The following is a 21,489-nucleotide window of genomic DNA, read 5'->3' as shown; positions in this document are numbered from 1 at the left end:
TCCGATGTCTTCTGTTTTTCTTCCTCTTTGGAATTGTTTGCGATTGCGCTTTTTGTAATACCTTCTTCATGAACTCCCACCCTTCTTGGGCTCCTTTTTTCTTTAGTCTATCTAGCCACGGGATCCTACCCATCATTTCCCTGAGCTTGCTAAAATTGGCTTTCCTGAAATCCAAGGTCCATGTTTGACTATATTCTTCTTTGGCTTTCCCCAGAATCATGAATTCCAGCATTACGTGGTCACTTTCCCCCAAGGTACTGACCGCTTTAATTCCCGTGACCAATTCGTCCGTGTTAGTTAAGATCAGGTCCAGGATTACCGATCCCCTTGTTCCTTCTTCTACTTTTTGAAAGAGGAAATTATCAGCAAGGCCCATCAGGAATTTGTTGGAGGCTTTGTGCTTCGCAGAGTTTGTCTCCCAGCAGATATCCGGGTAGTTGAAGTCCCCCATCACTACTACTTCTTGCCTCCTTGAGATTTCAGAGATTTGTTTGAGAAAAGCCTTGTCTACCACCTCTTCTTGGCCAGGGGGTCTGTAGTAGACACCTACTACCATGTCGGTTTTGTTTCTCCATTTATTTTTACCCAAATGGTCTCTACCGGACCCCTTTGTTCGCTCTCTTGGATTTCCATAGAGGTGTATTTGTCTTTGATGTATAACGCTACCCCCCCTCTTTTTCTGTTGCTTCTATTCTTTCTGTAGAGTTTATATCCTTGAATGGCTATATTCCAATCATGGGAGTTGTCCCACCAAGTCTCTGTTATCCCTATGAAGTCATATTTGCCTTGATGCACTAAGACTTCAAGCTCCCCTTGCTTGTTTCCCAAGCTCCGCGCGTTAGTATATAGACACCAGAAGTCTCTTTTGTCCTGATTGGATTCCTCTGTTAATATACTGTGAGCTTTGCCGTGCATCCCTTTCTCTCTCCCAGCGTCTCCCGTACCCTTCAAATCGTTGCGTTTACAACCCGCTGTCTTGGGATCGGTATTTAAGCTATCATCTCCATCCCCCAGAGGCTTTAGTTTAAAGCTCTCTTTTTTTTTTTACAATAATTTTTATTCAAATTTTCATAAAACATAGAAAACAAAATCATAAAACATTCAAAGACAAAAAACAAAACAAAACAAAAATGATTAAACAAAATAAAATAAAATATTGACTTCCCATTTGTCACAGATCAAATCAGTTATAGGTCTACAATATATAACAATCCTGTCTCTTAAATCATATTATAAAATCACTTTCCTCCAGTAGTTATCTTAATTAATCATCAAATCTCATAAACATTACTTTATTCTTTCCACAAAAAGTCAAAGAGAGGTTTCAATTCTTTAAGAAATATATCTATCAATTTTTCTCCAAATAAACATGCCAATTAATCCATCTCGTTAATAATTATAATAATCTTATTGTCATAACCATAGTCCAAATAAACATTTCGATTAATCCATCTCATCAGAATCTGTTAGGTCCAATAATTTCAATAGCCATTATTCCATTATCCCTATTAGTTCCATCTTCCATCTTCAATAGTCCTGTTAAGTCCAGTAATTTCAGTGTCCAATCTTCCATTATCAGTATTCCATAATAATCTTGCTGTTGTAGCCATAGTCATATAATAAGAGTCTGATGGGAATTTCCTCTATCCCAAATATTTTCTTGCCATCCATTCTGAATAAGTTGCTGAAATACTGTTGTAAAGTCATATCTGTGTTCTTCTTTTTTAGAAAATGCACTGGCTCATCTCTTAAGAGTTTTTCCATTGTCACATGGCTGCAGTTAATTCCATAGATTTTCTCTATATCAAGCTCCATCACATCATTCCAGTCCAGAAGATTATCCAAGCCATTGATAACTTTATCTCTAATATCTTCATTAATTTCTTCAGAGATAACGTTAAATTCCAAACAGTAGATTTTATTTCTAAAATCCATAAACTCCAGATCTTTTTCCAATTCCACATTTGTTCCAATCTCCAGGGCTTGTATCTTCCCTTTATTTTTTCTTTTCTCATCTCTGATCTCATTCTCCTCTCTCACAGGATCCCCTATTTCTTTAAGCTCCTGCGTCATTTTGCTCAGTTCAATTTTCAGCTCCTTACTACCCTGTCGCATGGTTTGTTTCGTTATCTCAATCTCATCCATTATTTTCTGAAACATAATTACTTCCAGATTCTCAGCCACTTTCTTGATTGCCATTTTTAAAACCACGAAAACAAAGCAAAACAAAAATAAAGAAGAACCACTTCTTATTTCAGCAACAATTGGGTTAATATTCCAGGCTTGATGACATCACAGTATAAACAGAGCAACCTGCCTTATCTCTCTATGTTCAAGAATGCAAAACAAATTTAGTTCCCAGCATCAGAACAGTTAGTGGCGTCGTGAAGAAGCAGATTCGTCAAAATAAAATAGACCAAAAAGAGAATAGTCCCAGACAATATAATATTCCTCGGAATAGAAATCAGGAATAGAAATCCCTCTTCTGTTTATTATCTTTAGAATGCACTTCCAGGACAGCTTTTTGCGACAGAAACAGAGATAAGCTGTTAATTTCGTGAATAACAGAGAAGAGCTATATCTCACCCAGAAGTTGTCCAAAGCCGATCAATCTGACAAATCTCCTTTTGCTGCAACAATTTAAACCAAGTAAAAAAAATAATAGAAAGAAGGGTGCTTGCCTGTTAGTCCGTTCTCTCTTTCAAGAAAAGATAAACGTATCGCTTAAGCAGATAGAGCTTGTTAGGAAGTCCGTCCGGCATTGTTGGCTGGACCTTGTCTCATAAATTAATGAAATCCAGTCCTCCCAACAAAAACAGGCTTTTGAGGTTGATCTCTACGTTTAAAGCTCTCTTGATGAGTTTTGCCATACTTCTGCCAAAGAGATTCTTCCCAGTCCTCGTGAGGTGCAGCCCATCTCTTGCCAACAGTCCCTCCTCCAAGAAGCTTAGACCATGGTCCCAGAATCCAAACCTCTCCTGTCGACACCATCTGTGTAACCAGTCGTTGACCTGCAGTATCTTCCTTTCCCTTTGTAGTCGTCTATCCTTCACGGGAAGAATTGACGAGAAGACCACCTGCGCCCCCAGATCCTTGACCTTCCTACCCAGAGCCTCATAGTCTGAGGTGATCTGTTCCAAGGTGTTTCTGGCTGTGTCGTTCGTGCCCACATGGATGAGGAGAAAGGGGTACCTATCTTGTTGGGGATTGGGGATGCCTAAGCTTTGGTGACAAGGTATTCCCTCTTCCTTGTGTTCTAGCCCTGATGCCAGGTGCTTAGGTCAAGGCGTGGGGCAGTGGATATGTGTATTGTACTCACTGGAGAAAGGTTATAGATCATGTCAGATGGTGGTCATCCGAAGGCCTAGTGTGTTCCCTTTATGTAGAAGGGTTACACAAAGTGACTCCCTTAAACCTAGTCAACCTTCAGGTTGGCTATGTCTGTTCCCTTCTCCCTCAGAAACATAAGGGGTGAAATATCTGAAGAAATCTTATGTATTGCAGGTTTGTTCCTGTGGAAACATTAGATTTTTCTCCTCAGAACAGACAGGGACATGAATAATCTGGGCTGAGACATTTAGAGAGCTGATTCTCTCTCTTAAAGGCCTGAAAAGGTAGACCCAGGGAGCGTTGCCGGGACAACAACAGAGGAGCCCGTTGACTCCTCTAGGGGGCCACAGTTGGAAAGTATATAAATGGAAAACCCTCAAAGTTTTTCTTGAGGATTCAAAAAGTTATTACACCCCTCCCCCCAGGAGAAGGCCCACAACCCTTACATGTGGTAGTATTTGCAAGAACAGTTGGCTTATCTCAATAGCCACAGTTTGGAATAAATTCAGATTATTACTTCATAAAGAGCCAGTGTGGTGTAGGGACAGTCACTGCCTGCCAGCCTCAGAGGAAGGCAATGGTGGGCCTCCTCTGAGTGCCGCTTGCCATGAGGCCCTATTCATGGAGTCGTCATGGGTCCGAATCGACTTGAAGGCAATCCCCTTCGACCTTAGGAATCCTTGTGGAGTCTGAGCGCCCCCCCCCCCAGAGGATGGTGGTTAAGTGTCCTGGTGGATGAAACTGAAAGATGGGCTTGTCTCTTTTTCTAGTTTGATGAGGCTATATCCCTAGACATTGAAAAAGTTCCACTTGCCTCTGTGTTGTCAGGGTTTCAGTATACTGGCTTACGGTATACACAGCTTCAGAAGAGCTCAGTTTCTATACCACAGGTGTAACTTGGTCTGCACACCTCAGAGACTACTCTGGTTTTTCTGTCTGAGCCTTGGCAGTTCAGTATTAAAATGTATGTTTTAATTAATACTTTAAGTGTGGGGCAGTGGCTGGAGTGTTCAGCTATGACATGGGAGCCCATGGTTCACATCCCCATACGGCCGTGGGGATCATTGGGTGACCTTGGGCCAGTCACTGCCTCTCAGCCTCAGAGGAAGATGGTGGTAGGCCACCTCTGAGTAGCGCTTACCACAGAAACCCTATGAACTCAACCAAAGTTTTCATGGGGTCGCTACAAGTCGGAACCGGCTTGGAGGCAGTCCACTTCCTTTTATGTGTTAAACGTAACATAAATTTCTTTATACGTCTCTTTCACAGATAATCCATGTCCAAGGATTGTTTTAATAGAATCAGGGAGCAGAAGATGCTTGCCGCTATATTGTCTAATCAAGAGGAAAAGCAGCCCCTATCCCTCTACTCTTTTATGTCCCTTTAATCACAGTTTGATTATGGGGATGGTTGGCGCTGCACAGTTCTATGTGACATTGCCAGTATCTGCCACCACACACAAGTGTGAGAAGCTGCATCTAGCTGCAGAAGCTTTTGCCTTAGAGTTGGGTATAAGGTCAAACCATTCTGACACATAAATAACAACCTTTGCAAGTGTTCTTTGGGCATGCTCTTTCTGACTTAATCAGAGGGGGGTGTCGGGCTATAATCTGATGGGTGACGCTCGTCCCCCAGCCCTTTCAGTAGCTTCTGCCTCCATTCCAAGATCCCATTCCAGCAAAGGGGAGAATGCAGGCGTCCATTCCAGACGTGCCTCAGAGGGAGCTACAGTGGCAGTTGTTTCTCTCCAATTAATGGAGTATATGATGGACAGCTTGGAGGCTAAGTGGATCAGGTCGAGGGACAAGGTTTTTTTGGGGAAAGCCCTGGATGTATTATTGGCCTCACGTAAACAGTCAACCAATAGGGGTTTCTCTCTCACCTGGAGGGTATTTTTGAGCTGGTGCTCAAAAATCTCGGTGGATCCATTGTCCTAAAGCATTCAGGTCTTCCTGGGTTTTTTACACCCAGGTTTGGACAAAGGGTTTAGTGCAACTATCCTCAGGTGCCAGGCAGTTTCCCTCAGTAGTATGTCCTCTAGTCTGGGTTCAAACCACTTGCTCTAAGCATTTCCTTAAAGGGGTGGTTCTTGTTTCTTCACAGACGGTTCACAGGTTTTCAACCTGGAACCTAAACTGGATGTTGTTGGCACTAGCAGGCTCACTCTTAGACCCTATGGCCACCTGCCTTCTGAACAACTTGACTTATACGACAGTATTTTGGTGGCCACTACATCAGTTTTTTATAGGTTTCAGGTGAAGGGCAGATAATAAATATCATATTTGTTATTGAGATGAACAAAAATGACATTATTTAACACTTCATTATGTATTTTTTTTTCAATTAACAGACACTAAAATTACAACAATTAGCGCATGGGGGTCACAAAATGTTTTGAGTTTAAAAAGGGGGTCCCGTACTCCTAAAGGTTGGGAACCACTGCTCTATGAGGATTATTACCCTGACCCCTAGGAAAGGCCATGCAATACGTATATATGGATGTATTAACAAGAGCAGTTGGCTCTTTTCAATAGCTACAGTTTGTAATAAATTATGATGATTACCTCATGAGTCCATGAGGAGTTTGAGTGCCTTCCATAGAGGATGGTGGTTAGCTAATCTGGTGGATGAAACACAGATATGGGTTTGTCCTTTTTTCTAGTTTCATGAAGTTCTTTCCTAGGGGCAACTGTGCCTTTTCAATGGTTATTTTATGAGGGTTTCAATATACTGGCTTAAGGTATACACCAGTAGAGCTGTTTTGTGTACAATATGTGTAACTTGGCTTGCACATGGTGTACACAGTCTCAGGTGATGTTCTGTTTTTTCTGCCTAAAGCTTGGCAGTTCTGTTTTAAAGTGTATGTTATAAATATAAAATAAATTTTCCTTATTCCTTTCCCCCCCACAAATAATCCCTTTCTGAGGATATTTTTATTGGAATCAAGGAGAAGATGCTTGTTTCTATATTGTCTAATTAAGAGGAAAAGCAGCCCCAACACTTCTAGTCCTTTATATCCCTTTAAACAAAGGATTGATTATTGGGATACTTGGTGCTGCACAGGTTCCATGGCATGGCATATTTCTGACAGCACACGTATGTTTGAGAAGCTTTATCTAGCTGGAGAAGCTTCTTTCTCAGTTTTGGCTGATGTCAAACGGTTCTGGAGTATAGTAGCTAAATTTACTGGTAGGCATTAGACGTGTTCTTTCTCAGCTGATTGCAGGATGGGACTTGGCGTCTCAACACTTGATGGTCTCGGGTGATAACCTGGTCTGATGGTTGTGGTTCCTGTTTGTTCTTTCAGCAGTTTCTGCTTCCATCCCAAGATCTTATTCCAGCAAAGGTGAGAATTCAAGTGTGTATTCCAGACCTGGAGTTGAGGGAGCTACAGTGGTAGTTGTTCAATTAATGGAGTGGGACGAGCTGTGGGGACTGATCCTGACTACAGATGCCAGCCTGTTCAGTTGGGGTGCTCTTCCCATCCAGGTAGTCACCCTGGGGTCAGTAGCCTAGGGTTTCAGGTCATTTACCTGGAGCTGAAGTCCTTGGCTTTGGATGTTCAGGGTGCCTGTCTGTTGACCCAAAGTTTTAGATACTCTGCCTGCCTCAAAGTGGGTCTCAAGCAACTAGGTGTCCAGCTCCACTTGGAGGTGTTTTCTCTTCTGTGGCTGATCCAACAGCTCCAGATGTTAAGAATGTGTTGGGTTTTTTTCTCCAGGACAGGGGTCAATAAGGGGCTGGGCTACAGCACTATTAAAATACAGGCAGCCATTTTAAGCAGTGTTCTAGCCAGTTTAGGCGATCCAACCTTGTTTTTACACCTCTTCTAGAAACATCTCATGAAATGTTTGGCCCTGGTTTCTCTCCAGGGGCACACCAATTTCTGTCTTGAGGTTTGAACTGTGTCATCATTGTTTTGATGGCCACAATCAGTAAATTCTGTCCCTTAAGATGGTATTTCTGGTGGCAATAAATGTCTGCCAGAAGGTTCTTAGTGTTAGAGGTCATGCCTTCCCATGCATAGCTTGTGTTTTGTTTTTTCCATCCTGTTAAGGTGGTGGTGTAATCTGATACATCTTTTCATGCCTAAGGTTTGCCCCAAACATCCATTGGTCAAGCATTTGAGCATACCAGATCCCTGCAGGATTGCTTGATTGCTCACAACTCCCTGCATCATCAATTGACATGACTTTGAGCTTTGGTCTCTTGCCCTTTCAGCATCCTCGGCCATGGGGTTCCTGGGGTGTTGAGCCGCATGTGGGTAGTGTTCTCATGTGGCTGGCTGCTCCCCACCCCTGGTTGTGCAGGAAGGTTTGTGTAGTGGCATCGATGGCTTCTGCCTCCTCTGGCCCTGGTGGTGGTCCATGGGGGAGTGGGGAAGCTAGTCGGATTCGAGTGTCTCTTTCTCTGGTGTTTGCCAGCACTTTGAGGCAGGAACTTGTGCAGATTGAGTGAGTCACTGAGTGTCACCGTGCTGGATTGTCACCTTGTAGTGGTGAGTGGGCTTGTGTGTTCCAATGAACCCTATGAGCAATGCCATCGGGAGTCATGTACTCCCAGCAGGGTCATCCATGGCAGTAAGGTCAAGGGAGAGGAACCAGACAAAGAACGATCCAAGAATGTCCTCAATGGAAGAACAGGTGGAGGATAACAATGTGTATCTTACAACGGCTGTGAAGGCGGATGAAGGCTGCAGCAGGTAAAAGATCCATGCCATTGGATCAAAGCCTTTGTCTGTCAAGATTGTTGATCGTTGTGTGCCGATCTCTCCACATAAAACAAATTCACGCACAGGCATCTTCCAACCAAACCAAACCAAAAGTCCTATGGCGATCTACAAATGGTGACTGGGGCAGGACTGTGAAATCCGGAAGCCCCTAGTCATGGACGGGCAAGTGGGCAGTGAATACAGACTCAGTCGTCCTGGCTCAAGGACTGAGGCTGTTGAGTAGTTCGGCAGCTATATCCACAACTGAGCAGTCCTATTCAGGATCCACTCTGCTCTGTATGGGGTGTAAGTTAACTATATAGTGAATTTTTAATGAGTTCCTGCTATTTATCTGCTGCAAAGAACATAAGAACATAAGAAGAGCCTGCTGGATCAGGCCAGTGGCCCATCTAGTCCAGCATCCTGTTCTCAGAGCGGCCAACCAGGTGCCTGGGGGAAGCCCGCAAGCAGGATCTGAGTGCAAGAACACTCTCCCCTCCTGAGGCTTCCGGCAACTGGTTTTCAGAAGCATGCTGCCTCTGACTAGGGTGGCAGAGCACAGCCATCATGGCTAGTAGCCATCAATAGCCCTGTCCTCCATGAATTTGTCTAATCTTCTTTTAAAGCCATCCAAGCTGGTGGCCATTACTGCATCTTGTGGGAGCAAATTCCATAGTTTAACTATACGCTGAGTAAAGAAGTACTTCCTTTTGTCTGTCCTGAATCTTCCAACATTCAGCTTCTTTGAATGTCCACGAGTTCTAGTATTAGAAAGTGATATGCCTAAGCCTCTTTGTAGTTTTCACATTTGCCTTTTGGGGTAAGGGGAATTCTTTAACATTCACCCACACTTACTTTCTGCAAATACTACTATGTGGTAATTTCTGGGCACTACCTTATCTCAGGTGAACCTGTCACAGGAAAGATGCATCCCAGCTGCTACAGATCCCTATTGCCTGGTGTCAAACAACTTATCAGTGACTTCACTGACTGGCTAATAATGCTGACAGGTGGGAGCAGCCAGGCTGGCTCATTTCACAGAAATTTCTTAGAAGGATACCTTTATGGTTTGTTTTATAACTTTCTAGGAGGACTAGAAAGAGACTTACTTTTCAAAAATTAAAGCTCAGAGTTTGGGCCACCTGCCAGGGGCATCACTGAAAGCCTTTGCTGGTGCCAGGTTGGTGACCTCAATATGCACACTGGAGTTCTTTCTAGTTCATTTATCTCCAGCTCCTGCAGATAAACTTTGTGTATGTGGAGGCGTGTGTCTGGTATTGCTGGGATTAAAAGCAATTAAATGGCTGACTGTGCAGCAAAGATGGCAATACACCTTGCCACAAGGTCCATAGGGATCCCATTTATTCATTCTTACTCCATCTATCTCAAGTGATGTTACAGTGGCAAGAAATCAAATAAATCTGTCAAGAACCAAAGGCAGGACTTTGGCATGACTTAGAATTTAGCAGTACCTGCTAAAATGAGGGGCCCCACCTATGTATATTTGCATGGTGATTCAGCTGATCAGTTTTTAAAACGTTCATCAAACTTAGCCCAGCCACCTGATTAGCCCCATGTGGGTCTAAATTTCTTGGTGAAGATGATTTGTGTGTTTAATTTTTTTATAAACTATTGACTTGCTCGTTTTCTCAAGATCTTGTGCACAAATGGGACCTAGTTGTTAGAACAAAGTCCTTTTATATGAACAGAATATACTTGGGAGATGGCTGCTGGAAACAAGTATCTGATGCAATATGGCCTTGATGCTCTAGTCTCTCACCTCCATAGCTCTGATCATCCTCATGACTCGTAGGAGAAGAATAAATTCCAAGGAGTTATGTGTTTGTGCATTTCTTTAATCTATACAAGTCACAGGAGATGGGTGGTCCTACCCTTTTTTTAGTGAAAAATATATTGTTTCGTGATTATAACCTCCTGCAGCAATTACAAGAACCTGAGAGTATCCTTTTACCACTGCTGGAAAAAGGAACAAAGAAGGGTATTATAGCTGTGAAACTTTCCCTGGGGATCAAATGTCAAACCTAAACGTTATCTGGAGGCATCATTTTTCAGGTGGCATATGGTTACTGCAGTAAATAGGAAGATATTCTAAATGTTGTCTGAAAATACCTACTTTTAAATATCCTGAGTTAAAGACAATCACCATTGTCTCTAGCAATTGACCTCCCCAGTTTTCCAGATGTGTTGAATACATGACATGGTGGGTTACACTGCCCTCTTGTGGCCAAAGACAGGAAACACAAGCTGTCAATTCTGGAGAAGAGATCATGGTTCTTACCTGAAAGGTGTTTCTCAGAGGTGTTGAACATAAGACTTGGGCCCTCCCATGACAAGGTGGAGAGAGGGTAGTAAAGAGATGCTGTTGTTCAGGTTAGCTTTTGAGGGTTTGTTATTTGAACAGTGTTCCTGCCTTGTGTGAGTGTTTTAAGAGGTTGCTCCTTCTCTTTACCATGAAATGGACTGGGTGGGTGCCTAATGGACAAAGACCAGTTTGTGTTGCCTATCTCTGGCCATGGGAAGGTGATGTAACCCACCATGTCATGTGTTCAACACCTCTGAGAAACACCTTTCAGGTAAGGACATTGGTCCCTTTGACCCTAATCTGGCAGAGATCACACATTCATGAGTTGGGAGTGTAAATCAGATTGCTTCACCAGTGGGAAACATGTGCATACACACATACACAGTTAATGAGAGAGTACTGCATTACTTTCAGTGGTAGTCAGACAGAAACACACAGTACCATTCACACAGGGATGGCATTGTGTACTGAATGTGTGCCCTGTTGAATGATACTTTCATCTGATCCTGGGAGATTCTAAGGTATACCCACAATTTCTGATTGCATGTGGAACCAGCTACTCTGAATTGCCTTCCCTGGATTGGAATACATTTTACTAACTTAACAGATAAAAAACTAAATAACTTTATTTAGTTTCCAGTAACATTTGACAGCTTAATGTGTTGCTAGCATAGCCAAACTTTCATTGCAAAACATTTCTTTGGTATCGATGAATGGATGCCAGCTCCCAGTCATTCCAAAATGAAACATTTATTCTTTGCCCCTTTTATCCTGTGCTAAAGAATGAAAAAAAAATTAACACACTTTTTCTCGTTTTAAACATTTCTATTTTTTTTGTATTTTGTTGGGTTTTATGCATATGTAAAAGAAACAAAAGCAGCAAATACAAAAAACAAAAGCAACCCCACAAAACAATGGGAGGACAACTACCAATTATATGTACACAATTTTGTCTCATGGGTACATAATAAGTAGTAATCTATATTGCATAACATTGCTATTACCTGTTTTTCCATGGCTGAAACATATTTGGTGGCACTGAACTTTATTGAATCAGAATAGTAGAGTTGGTGATCAAGTCCAACCCCCTGCTCAATGGAATCCAAGTTAAAGCATATCAGGCAGGTGGCTGTCCAGCTGTCTCCTAAATGCCTCCAATGTTGGAGAGCCCACCGCCTCCCTAGGTAATTGGTTCCATTGTTATACTACTTTAACAGTTAGGAAGCAGGGCTGCGGAGTTGGTACGTCAAACCTTCCACTCCAACTCTATTTTTCTACTGTCCGACTCCGACTCCTTCATAAATGGCAAGTGTATATTAATTTTTCTACTGACTGACTCCAACTCTGACTCCTTCATAAATGGCAAATGTATATTAACGTATTAATATTAATAAATTAATATTAATATTAAAATATTGATTTTATTTTGAAGTCGGAGTCAGTACATTTCTACCGACTCCAACTCCACCCACAATTGCTTCCGACTCCGACTCCACGACTCCAACTCCACAGCCCTGTTAGGAAGTTTTTTCTGATGTTCAGCTGAAATCTGGCTTCCTGTAACTTGAGCCCATTATTCCATGTTCTGCACTCTGGGATGATTGGGAAGAGATCCTGGCCCTCCTCTGTGTGACAATCCTTCAAGTACTTGAGCAGTGCTATCATATCTCCCCTCAGTCTTCTCTTCTCAAGGCTAAACATGCCCAGTGCTGTCAGTCTCTCCTCATAGGGCTTTGTTTCCAGTTCCCTGATCGTCCTTGTTGCCCTCCTCTGAATCTGTTCGTTTTCTGCATCCTTCTTAAAGTGCAGTGTCCAGAACTAGACACAGTACTCAGGATGAGGCCTAACCAGTGCTGAATAGAAGGGAACTAGTAGTTTGTGATTTGGAAATTATACTTCTGTTAATGCAGCCTAATGTAGCATTTGCCTTTTTTTGTAGCTATATTGCACCATTTGCTCATATTGAGATTGTGATTAACAACAATTCCATGATCCTTCTCACCTGTAATATTGCTGAGGCAAGTATTCCCCATCTTAGAACTGCATTTGGTTTCTTTTTTTTAGGTGCAGAACTTTGTACTTACCTCTGTTAAATTTCATTCTGTTGTTTTCAGCCCAGTGCTCCAGCCTATCACAATAACTTTGAATAGCCACGTAATAAAACACTAGGTGGAGGTGTTCAAAGCACATTCATGGCCTCATTTTTCTATCCCTTAAAACATGCCATATGCCTGCTGTAACTACCTTTTAAGCAGTTACTGATAAAAATAGTTAAGTCAAAAGAAGATATTCTGCCTTAGATTTAGTAGCAAGAGGCAAGGGATCATAGTGCCTGGGCAGTCCCATCTTTAGACTTGTAGATGGTTGACTAGACCTTTTAAAAAAAACTTCATGTGGTGTTCAGCAAGTGGTGTGGGAATACATAAACTGGGGAATTGGTGGTTGTGGCATATGTTGGCACCAATGACATGGGGAAATGTAGTTGTGAAGTGAAATTTTAGGTTGCTAGGTAGGATGTTGAAAACCAGGACCTTCAAAATAGCTTTATCTGAAATGTTATCAATTCCATGTGCAGTACTAGTTAGACAGGTACAGCTGAGTAGTCTCAATGTGGATGAGGTGGTGGGATTGGCAGGAGGTGATAAGAATTTTTAGACAGTGGGGCATGTTTTGGGACAAGCCTGGCCTGCACAAAAGCAATAGGCTCCACTGTATCTAGGATGGAACAAGATTGTTGGAACAACAAAAGGGTGGAAGAGCAGCTTTAAAAATTATTGCCAGGGGTGGGTATGGGGAGCTGAGGAGCATCCAGTTTGGAAGGGACATACCTGAAGGGTTCGCTTCTTCTCAGGGGGCACTAGAACAGGTGGGTAATGTGTTCCTCCCATTGTTTGAGGCATAAAAATGTTACTCCATAGGAAACTCTTTTGTACCCCTCCCTTGAAATGTCAGTTCACTATCTGGCCAAGCTTGTAATTATCTACTATTTAAACAGTCAACAATTACTACTACTACTTCTACTAGTACCATTAAATTTATTTATTACCCACCCTTCACCAGCAGGTTCCAGGGTGGGCTACAACAATTTAAAATTCAATATTAACAACAGTTAAAACAAATTAGAGTCACTGGAATAGGGTGGGTCCTGAAAACCTGTTTCTCAAGTGTCAAAGGCCAAGGTAAAGAGGTGCACTTTCAGCATATGCCGGAAACTACATAATGATGCCAGATGCATCTCTGTGGCGAGGGAATTCCCCAACCCAAGAGCCACCACAGAAAATGTCCTCTCTTGGGCCACCACCCCTGAAACCTCTGATGGCAGAGCAATGACCAAGAAAATAACACACATCTAACAACAACATAGCATACTTATAATGGGGAATTTTATATATCCATACATACATAATCATAGAAGAACGATGTTTTAGAATCATAAAGAACTAAACAAACAGCCCACTGGCCTGTTTAGGGACCCTAAGATCATCCCATGGGACCCCCAGAAAACCAGATATTAGAAGTTGTGTGCAGGCCTGTGAGAAAAGCAGGCAAAGAGTTTGAACTCTTGGCTCCTTGCCAGATTCAGCCAGTGTGTGACTGTCAGAGATTGATTACTCTATTGTCTTTCATTCAAGTAAGTAATTTACTTGTGAAGGTATGATTAATAATTTACTATTCTGTTCCAAGAAAATAATTTCTTGTGTAAAACAAGAGCCCCATCTGGAGAGGAAAAAGCCTTACAGCATAATCAAAGGGTTTAATGAAGGGAAATAGAAAGATTTTATAATGATTTTAAAAACAATCCAGTGTGTTATATCTATAACTTTCTAAGTGTGTTTTTTATGAAGAAAAGGGTATTCTGGGTCGCCTGTCTCCTCTATATATCAGAGGTTGAAAAATACTAGTTAGCCAGAGTTAACCAGTCCTTTCCTTTGTCTGTGTGGCTTCAAAATGAGCTCAAGTGTTTTAAATATAATTCCCTCTCTTGAGCTATGTATTTCATAAGTAAGGGAATGGGATTTCTGAGAAGGTATAAGGACATAAGAACCCCTATGGCAAAGGAATAGAACTGAGGGTGCTCATACATTCCCAAACACCCTGAGGCAAACTTAACTCAGGGAACTTGTCCAAATATTTCAGGTGTGCCTGGGTCAGCCTGACTGATCAGGAAACAATGGCATATGGAATGTACCAAGGTATGCTTGAAAGCATATTCACATTAGTAACTGTTCCAACTAGTCCCAAAATTCATTAGTCTTGAAAAGACAGTAGGACAATGGAGACATTAATGAGATTGACAGAATCTTGGAATCACCACTGGAGTTACCTAATGCTTTCTGATTGGTTTGGAACGAATGTAGAGAGGAGGAACTGTGATGTTACGTGGGCAAGAGCTCATGAGATTCGTGAATCACTGTCACATGCTGTAACTGTACTCTATAAAAGAGCTTGCACACAGTGCCTCAGTGCAGTCTCTCCTGGATGTTTCTGGAAGGGTGACCCTGCATATGCTTGTAAAGAATAAAGGCCTACCTTTTTGCTTCAAGCCTGTGTCCTAAAATATTTTCTTTAAGGACCCCCAGCAAAAGATCCCAATGGAGAAAAATTCTCCATCACTTGCACAGTCAGTCTCTGGCCTATCCACTTGTAACCCATCTTTAAGTAACTATGTCATGCAGCCCGGAGCAGACCTTAGTGATGTCCTAGTGCCCCCTGGGAAATATCCTTCAGGTGAGTCCAATGATCCCTTCTCTAGTGGGCACTAGGACACCCCAACTGGGATATTCTATAACTGACCAAGTATGTGGGTGGGTAATGGCTGCTTAATGAATATTAAGAATGTGTTGAAGGGCACACCTCCGAAATGCTGTTTCTGTGGAAGCACCGATGTCAATTTTGTAGTGTCTGGTAAATGTACTTGGAGTAGCCCAGTGGCTACCCAACAAACCTCTCGAAGAGGCGTGTTTGTAGAAAATGCTGCAGTTACAGCAAGTGCTCTTATTGAGTATGTCACAATACCAGTTGGTAACTCAATGAAGGGAATTGTACATGAAAAAACTCTAATCTTTAATCCATCTAGTTAAGAGTAGATGTTGAAATCTTTCTCTCTAAAAAAGCTGGATGGAAAACTAACAATATGTTTGTCAGAATGGCTTTGACCTGTTTATATATTCTTTCAGCGTCCTGCAGACATCAAGAGTGCCATGCACATTGTTTATGATAGGATGGTGAAGGCCAGAAAGTAGGTAATACCAACTCCTGCTGGTGGTGAAAAGCTGGATTTACTTTTGGCACAAAGATTGCATCAGTCCAAAGTACAGTTCTGTCCTTGTGAAACACCCAAGTGTTTTGTGACAAACATGGCCCAGCTGTGAAATGGTCCTTACTGATGTTATGGCTACCAGAAAGAGTACTTTAAGCAATGACACAGTGAAATAGACAGTTGGCTTGCACGCTGTGCACACCTTGAAGTGCTCCACCTCTAAGGACTTCAAATGCTTCTCCTCCCAAGCTAACAGAAAAGTAGGACACAGAATTGCATGTTTCCCTGCAGAATTTATGAGCCTTTGTAGGGAAGCTGTCTGTCCTCAATATCCCCTTCCTCAACCTAAGCACTGGCACAAAGTGGTGTAGGGCTAGCTGTGCAGCTCTCAGCTCTAGCCAATTTATGCTTTGACTTGCTTCTTTTGGCAACCAGTTCCTTGCCCTATTTGCCTTTTGCAGTGTGTGCCCCACCCACCCGACTTGCATCCATAATCACCATTTCCCTTGGGGGCTCCTACAGGGGCAGACCCTTATATAGGTTGCAATCTTTCATCCACCACCACAAGGATACTTGAAACTGTCTGGTCAGATGAACTTGTATGTGCTGAGTTTTCAGTCTGCAATTGATACAGAAACACCAACTGAAGAGAACATGTGTGGAATCTGGTCTATGGTGTCACCTGAACAACACACACCAACATCCCTAAGATTTTTCCAACTGTAGCATGAGGTCCTCCAATGTTTTCCAGAGTAGGAGAGTGATAGCCACCTTAAGTTTGCTCACTCTTTCCTCTGACAGACCCATAGTTTCTTGTCTTGACTCAGGGCTGCTAAGGTCACCTATATATCTTGATATGCTGACTCACTGAATGAATCAGCAAGTTCTCTAGATGGGGGTATAAGTGTATACCTTTCTGACGTAGTAGATGAGCCACAAGGGTCACCATGATATTTGTGAAGACCCTTGGGGCTGATGCTAGGCCGAAAGGCATCACTCTATACTGATAGTGTTGACTTGCATAGGCAAAACACAAGAACCTGCAGTGCTCTGGGTGTGTTAGCACATGAAGATAAGCTTCAGTTAGATCTATTGATGCCAGATAATCTTCAATTAGATCTATTGATGCCAGATAATCTTGAGATTTGCGGCAGCTCCCAAATGGAAGTCAACTTCTCTATATGAAATTTGTGGTACTTCATGAATCTGTTCAACAACATCAGATCCAATACTGTCACCAATATACCCACTTTCTTTAGAATGATGAATAGGCAAGAATAAATACCAGATAATCTCTGCTCTGACATCACTGGTTCTATTGTAGCTATCTGAACAACATGGTCCTGAGCTAGTCTGTGCTTCTCTGAATTCAAAGGAACTGGAGATGCTATGAAGTGGCTTGGAATCTGAAATTCTGTGACATACTGTATCCTTCACCCAGCAGTTGGACGTTGTTGCTTCCCATCTTGGAGCCAATTGTACCAACCTGCCACCCACTGGTGCCTGTGGGTTGTCAGAACTGCCTCTGCTGTTTGCCGTATCTGGCAGTTGCAGAATTAAAAAATCTTGAACTGAAATGCTGTTGACCTCTTGACTGAAATCTGCAACATCCCTAATTAGATAAATTGGGTTGAAAATCTCAATCTCTGAATTTAAAGGCAAGAAAAAGCTGGTGTGGCTGGAATCGACAAAATGAGTGCTGGTCCTCTCTTTGAATTGTTGCTGGCATTGCCTTCTTATTCTTTGTTTCCACTAACATATTTTTTAAGCCTCTTCACCAAATTTCTTAACTTAAAGTTCTGTTGCCAAAATCAAATGGGAATCTGCATGTCTCAATAGTGAAGACACAAAGTGCATCTAGCCACCACTTCTGCCCCCCTGGATGCAAATTGCATTGTATCCACTGTAGCATCAGCAGCAATGAAAGATGCCACTTGGGAAATCTTTACTGCAATCTTCTGGAGCCTATCTGGATACTGAGTTGGATCATCCAGAATATCATGTCCAGAGAAGAGCTGCCCTAGAGGTGCACACAACCAGTGCAGTAGCCTCATCATAATTAAGGCTAGATCCAGCTTACATTCCATAAGATCTCTAAGCTATGCATCTCCATTCTTTGACAGAACATTTCTGGAGACTAACGCTGAAATTGAAGTATCAATAGCTGGATCCCTGAGCTGTTCCATAAACTCAGGGTCTAGAAGATAAAACGTATTAGCAAAATATGAGCCCAATTGGGCTTTGCATGTTCTGCGTGCCCACCATCTCTGCTACGGAGCCAATCAGGCTATGCTTTGCAATCTTCATGCAGCTTCATTTCTCAAAATGGCAGCCATCACTGAACATGCCAGAGTTGTTTCAAACTGCTAATGCATTTTCCCTTCCAGAACAGGCTGTCAGCACTACTACACCTGCGGTAGTTGTCACCCACTGTAGTTGTCACCACCACTCATGCCTCTTCCAAGGTGACAGCTTTTGGCATTTTGACACCAGCAGGAGCCCAAATAGCTGAGAAACTATGGACAGAAAGCAGGAAAGGCGAAGTGGCAGAGCTAGGAAACATGAAAGATCCTTTTTAAAAACAGTTTCTGAGAGAATCATGATCAAAATTAAGGGCAAATCAGTAATTAAATAGTTAAGAGTAACATTGAAGATAATTGATAAGGGAGACACACCTTGGTAAATAGGACACACTAAGGAGAATAACTGACATTCAGGGCCAACAGAGAAAATGGAAACCAACAGACTTACACACATTAGACATCTTCAGAATTAATTTCACAAACCAGCAGTCTCTCTCAATTGCACCAACAGATGGACAAAATTTACTGAACATAAAATGAAGACTAGTTACATGGACAATTTAAAAATCACAGACCAGAATGCAAGAGCAAGGTAAATGTAGAACTGCTTCAAGTGGAGCACAAAAATGAACTGACAGGTACCAGAGAGCTTTCTGTGGAGGGACAATGTTTTCCTGCCTCAAGCAACAGGAGGAACATATGACCAATTAAGGTGTGTCCTAGTAACCACCAGAGAACAAATGATTCTACAGGAGGGGGTGTGAAAATATTTTATGATCATTGTGGGGTAAAATTAGGCAGCGAGCATTCAATACACATGACAGCAATTCAAAAAGGCCAAAGCCCCATAGGCTAAAGCATGTGCCAAAGGCATTTGAAGAAAAAAGACCACGAATAGCTGTTTATATGTTAATTGCAGAAGCCTTTGAGCCAATACAGAAATCTGCAGATAGCCTATTAATTAAAATAAAATACTGAGATAATGGCATACTTAGAACTGATTAGTGGTCACTAGATTTTTTCCAGATACACATTAGAAATACACCTAACTGTGCATCTCAATCTGATTTTATCTAGTTGATGTAGCTACAATGAAAGCCACTGGAATAATCGGTATGGTGGTAATGAATTAATGTGTCCTTTGCACCATTTGTGTCAAAAATACTCCAAACACAATTACAAATTTACTATGGCACAATAATGCCTCTGGCTGAATAGATTTTGGCTGCAATCCTAATTCTACTTAGCCAGGAGTAAAACCCATTGAATTCAGTGAAACTTATTTCTGAATAGAATGGTTAGAATTGCACTGTTAGTTTACTCCAACAAATACTTTGTGTGGCACAACAGAAATGGAAGAATGCTGATGTAGCAGCAGCACTAAGGGAAAGATGTATCCTGATGCTCTGACAGCATCATATGCCCCAATTGTAAAATTACCCCCCTCGTCTTACCTCTCCCTGTTTTAGCTTTTCTCCATGGCTCCAGGAATAGTTTTCACAAGCATGTTGAGCTTAAAGTTCACATCTTTCAGTTGTCTCTCCAGTTCTACTGTATATCTGGAAAGCCTAGAACAAGGAAAAAATAATAGCCCACCAAAAGGTACATGCATATAAGCCATTTGTGGGGCCCTGTAATCCTTGTTTTTATTGAGGGTAGCTCCAGTGGTCCCTTTCCTTTGCCATAGGATTGGGGACCTGTAGTCGATCAGATGCTGGACAATTTCCATCAACTGTGATCATTGGCCACGTTGTAGTTCAATAACATCTGGAAGACCACAGGTTCCCATTCTTGCTTTATTGGGTCTCTTGCATTGCTGTTCAGGTTATATCTTTTGATGTCTTCCAAGCATCAAAGCCCTCTACTGCTCTATCAGCATTCCATCTAATTTAAGTCCTTGGATACCTTTAAGGCAGGGGAGGAAGGGGGGAAGCAATGTTGATCATATCTGAAAGTTATTTCTATATGCATTTAAATATGCTTTCAGGTGAGACAAGCTCCCCCTAGTGGTCAATAAGAGGATCACTGTATTGCTTCAAAGGAAGTTAATCATCTCTCTTCCTCTGAAGCACCAGTTTTTGTGCATGATAAAGCTAAAGAGCAGAAAAGGAATGCACAGAGAAAACAAACAACACCAATCAACATAAACTCTAGGCAAATGCCTTCAACTGAACATGTCAAGAACCTGAAACCTGTATCTATCACTGATCCCAAACTACACTTCAGAAGGCAGCCTTTTTTCTTTTCTTTTTAATACAGGGTGTGCTCCTGAGAGTATCTTTCCAGGCATGCAAAAATATATTTCATATAAGAACAACAGTATCTTCTCCCATGCACTTAAATGTCCAAATGTTTACCCATATATGCAGAGCTTGGAAAAGTTATTTTTTGAACTACAACTCCCATCAGCCCCAGCCAGCATGGCCACTGGATTGGGCTGATGGGAGTTGTAGTTCAAAAAAGTAACTTTTCCAATCTCTGCATATATGGTGGATAATGGCTAACTACTGTTCCAGGAGCACGTGCTGCAGCATTTTCCCAAAAGCTTCCTTGGTTGAAGCATGTAAGTCTTCATAGTGTTTAATGAATGGACATGGATTTGCCCATGTCAGTGTGACATACTTCCTGGAGAGGAGCCTTTAAAGAAAATGCTGTAGTGGCTGCTGCCCTAGGAGTGAGCTATGCATTTAGATGGCACTTTCAAGTGCAACACACTATGTGCCAGATTAATACAGGCCCTAACCCACCTCCCTAGAGTGGAGTTTGACTCTCTTCCCCACAGTGTTTGGATGGAAAAACACAAACAATTGAACTCTGACCATCTCAGTCACTCTGTATGTGCAGCATCAACTTTTAAAGCCCTTCACATGTCCAGTGAATACCATGCCTTTTCAGATGGATCAGACAGGGAAGGGAAAAGAGAATGACTTCCTGTTGCTGAAACTGGAATGAAAGAAGGATTGGCTCTTAAAACCATCCAGTCTCAATGAAAAACACACATTTGGCTGCAGACAAAGCATTCAGTTCAGAAATTCTTCTTGCTGACTTAATGGTGACAAGGGATAAAAATTTATATGAAAAGATGGGGAAGCACTGGCTTTAGTGGTTCAAATGTGGGTTTTGCAGAACCTTTATAACCATATGAAGACTGCAATAGATATGTTGAACAGGTGGGTTCAACCTTGTGGAACCTCGCAGAAATCTCTTTAGGAAAGAATGTGCTCCTTGGGGAATCTTTTGTCGCTTAGTCAATACTGAAGACAATAGTGACACCTATCTGTGCAAGGTATTTGGATGCAAGCCTTTTAAAAGTCCACTCTGCAGAAAGGACAGGGTATGTTTACGACCCACCTTAATTTGGTTGCACTTGATTTCCCTTGCACCAAAACAGAAAAATAGTCCATTTTCTGCTGTCTCCAAATTGACAAATATGGATTGTTGATGGCTGCCTTAATGTTAGAATCACATTTACTACATCCCATGACAGACCTTCCTTCAACAAAGACTTCTGCTCAACTTCCACACAGTCAGGTTCAACCAAGATAGATTGTGATGTAGCAGC

The 21,489-nt window shown here is 42.0% G+C and overlaps 1 protein-coding gene across 1 annotated transcript in view; it reads right to left on the bottom strand.

Annotated features, from left to right (window-relative positions):
* Positions 1-11,077: 11,077 nt before the first annotated feature.
* The window catches only part of PKD2L2 (polycystin 2 like 2, transient receptor potential cation channel), a 65,487-nt gene continuing 55,075 nt past the window's right edge, over positions 11,078-21,489 (bottom strand). The window contains exons 14-15 of the mRNA XM_061617236.1: positions 19,382-19,495; positions 11,078-11,140 (exon numbers count right to left, since the gene is read on the bottom strand). Of these exons, the coding sequence (XP_061473220.1) occupies positions 19,393-19,495 (103 nt within the window). The 3' untranslated portion in view covers positions 11,078-11,140; positions 19,382-19,392. The remainder of the gene's footprint in view (positions 11,141-19,381; positions 19,496-21,489) is intronic.

The sequence above is a fragment of the Rhineura floridana genome, chromosome 3, assembly GCF_030035675.1.
Source record: "Rhineura floridana isolate rRhiFlo1 chromosome 3, rRhiFlo1.hap2, whole genome shotgun sequence".
NCBI classification, from domain to species: domain Eukaryota; kingdom Metazoa; phylum Chordata; class Lepidosauria; order Squamata; family Rhineuridae; genus Rhineura; species Rhineura floridana.
Note: the sequence above shows the minus strand (reverse complement) of the source record. Positions and strands in the feature narration are given on the sequence as shown.